This window comes from Ochotona princeps, chromosome 4, assembly GCF_030435755.1.
Source record: "Ochotona princeps isolate mOchPri1 chromosome 4, mOchPri1.hap1, whole genome shotgun sequence".
NCBI classification, from domain to species: domain Eukaryota; kingdom Metazoa; phylum Chordata; class Mammalia; order Lagomorpha; family Ochotonidae; genus Ochotona; species Ochotona princeps.
In genome coordinates this window covers 3561558-3563939 of record NC_080835.1, presented here as the reverse complement: position 1 = coordinate 3563939, position 2382 = coordinate 3561558, and the positions used below count along the sequence as shown (strand labels likewise).

At 64.9% G+C, this 2382-nt stretch overlaps 1 protein-coding gene across 1 annotated transcript; it reads left to right on the top strand.

Annotated features, from left to right (window-relative positions):
• The first annotated feature begins 291 nt into the window (after window positions 1–291).
• GSTP1 (glutathione S-transferase pi 1) lies at window positions 292–2138 on the top strand. Its single transcript, XM_012930650.3, has 7 exons — window positions 292–490; window positions 688–723; window positions 905–1011; window positions 1110–1197; window positions 1469–1572; window positions 1668–1775; window positions 1883–2138. Coding segments are annotated over exons 1-7 (633 nt in total). The 5' UTR covers window positions 292–489; the 3' UTR covers window positions 2072–2138.
• The last annotated feature ends 244 nt before the right edge of the window (window positions 2139–2382 follow it).

Sequence of the window (2382 nt, the reverse complement as noted above, 5' to 3'; positions counted from 1 at the left end):
GTGCAGGGCCAATCCCCCCATCCCACTCAGCGCCTCCTCCCGGTGCAGGGCGTGTGTCCAGTTGGAACTCGGGGTGGGGGGGTCCCGCAGAAGCGGGAAGGGCGTTCCTGGCCACTACTGGACTCTGCTGTTCCCCCTCCGTGATTTCTCTGCTTCCTGGGGGCCCCGCCCATCCCGCAGGCGCCTGGCTCTCTGACCCCCACAAGGGCGCCTGCGCAGCACGCGCTGCACCCCACCCCACCCCGCCCCTCCCATCCCCCGCCTCCCATCCCCCGCCTGGTGCCCGGCGCCAGCGACCAGGGCTGCAGTGTCCAACCGCGAGGCCCCACGGGGTCGCCGGGCGGGCAGTGACTCAGCACGGAGGGACGGACCGGGGCGGGCCGAGGCGTGCAGACCCTTATAAGGCTTAGGGCCACTGGGCCTGCGCTGGAGTGCCGCCTCCGTCTACGCAGCAGCTTGCGAGTTTGCACCCAAGACCACGCTGCAAGCAGTGAGTCCGACTGCTTGGGCTCCGGGGGGATTCCGAGTGCGGGGATGGGGTGCGAAGGATCCAGGGCGTGCATAGCACCCAGCTGGGGGCTCCCTGGGGGTGGCAGCGCTTAGAGCAGCGATGGGAGCGGGGGACGCACAGCTGTTGTCGGTTTCCTGCCTCCACGTCCCTAATCGACTTCCCTTTCGCGCCCGTAGTGCCTCCCTACACCATCGTCTACTTCCCCGTGCAAGGTAGGAGCCTGGGAAGGGACAGGAGGGGACGCAGGGGGCTGCTGCAGTAGGGAGACCCCAGCCCCAACCCTGTTGCCCAGGGACCTCCTTCCTGCCTGCCTTTCCCTCTGGTTGGCTCCCTGGCTGGTCCCCCTGCCTCCTCCCCGAGCCGTGCACCCCTTGCTGTTCCCTCGGCCCCCAGGGCGCTGTGAGATGATGCGTATGCTGCTGGCTGACCAGGGCCAGACCTGGCAGGAAGAGGTCATCAACCTAGAGACCTGGTCCCAGGGCTCACTGAAAAGCTCCTGTGTGAGTGACAACATCCTTCGGGGGTGTAGGGGGTGCAGTTGGGGTGGGGGAAGTAGCCGAGCTTAGCACCCCTCTCTGAGCCATGCTGTCCCCCACAGCTGTTCGGGCAGCTTCCTAAGTTTCAGGACGGAGACCTCACCCTGTACCAGTCCAATGCCATCCTGAGGCACCTGGGCCGCACCCTGGGTGAGTCCCGAGCCGGGCAGAGGGTGGGCAGTGACCACCCATGCTGTCCTTAGCCCGGCCGATTTCCCCAAGTGCAGGAAGTGGAGATGTTCAGGTGCCATGTCCAGCCCCCGGGACCCTCACTCCGAGCTCTGGGCAGCTCAGCATGTCAGGCTCAGCCCCCCACCGGGCCCCTGGTTGTGGCCACTCCCAGCCACGTGGCCGCCAGCACCTGTGCTGGGGTGCTGTGCGGGTCAGGTGTCAGTCACACCATTCACTCCGCCCACACCAGGGATCTATGGAAAGGACCAGCGGGAGGCTGCCCTGCTGGACATGGTGAATGACGGTGTGGAGGACCTGCGCATGAAATACATCACCCTCATCTACACCAACTACGTGAGTGACCCTGGGGAAAGATCCAGGAGCGAGACAGAGGACCCCCGCTGCTGACAGGGCAGGCAGGAGTGACAGTAGCTGTGTGCTTCCTGCAGGACGCGGGCAAGGACAGCTACGTGAAAGCGCTGCCCGGGCACCTCAAGCCTTTTGAGACTCTGCTGTCCCAGAACCAGGGTGGCAAGTCCTTCATCGTGGGCGACCAGGTGAGCCACCTGGTGCAGACTCGGTGTGGCGGGGGTTGGTGAGGAGGGGGTTCAGGCTTCCACCCCACCACCTCTGGCCACTGAGTCCCCCTCTCCTGTCCCTACAGATCTCCTTCGCCGACTACAACCTGCTGGACTTGTTGCTGACCCACCAGGTCCTGGCCCCCAGCTGCCTGGATGCCTTCCCCCTACTCAAGGCCTATGTGGCCCGCCTTGTGGCACGCCCCAAGATCAAAGCCTTCCTGGCCTCCCCCGACCATGTCAACCGCCCCATTAACGCCAACGGGAAGAAGTGAGGGTGCCTGGCTCGTTCCTCTCCACCCCTACCCCTACCCCGGGACCAATAAAATTTTGTAGGGAAAAGCTGTGCCCCGGGGCTTATATATTTCCTGGGGGAGGGAGCTCGGGGCCCTTGAGGGCTTAGGAAACTCGGATCCCAAACCCATATCACCCTGGCTGGCTTGGCGTGTCCTGGGCACCAGAGCCCCTGCTGGTCAGTGTGTGCTGCTGATGTGGGGAAGGCGTGCGTCTGCCACCCTGGAGGCGATGTGTGGAGGACAGTTTGCTGGCTCTCTCACATCTCAGCCTGGCCACCGTGAGGGCCCTT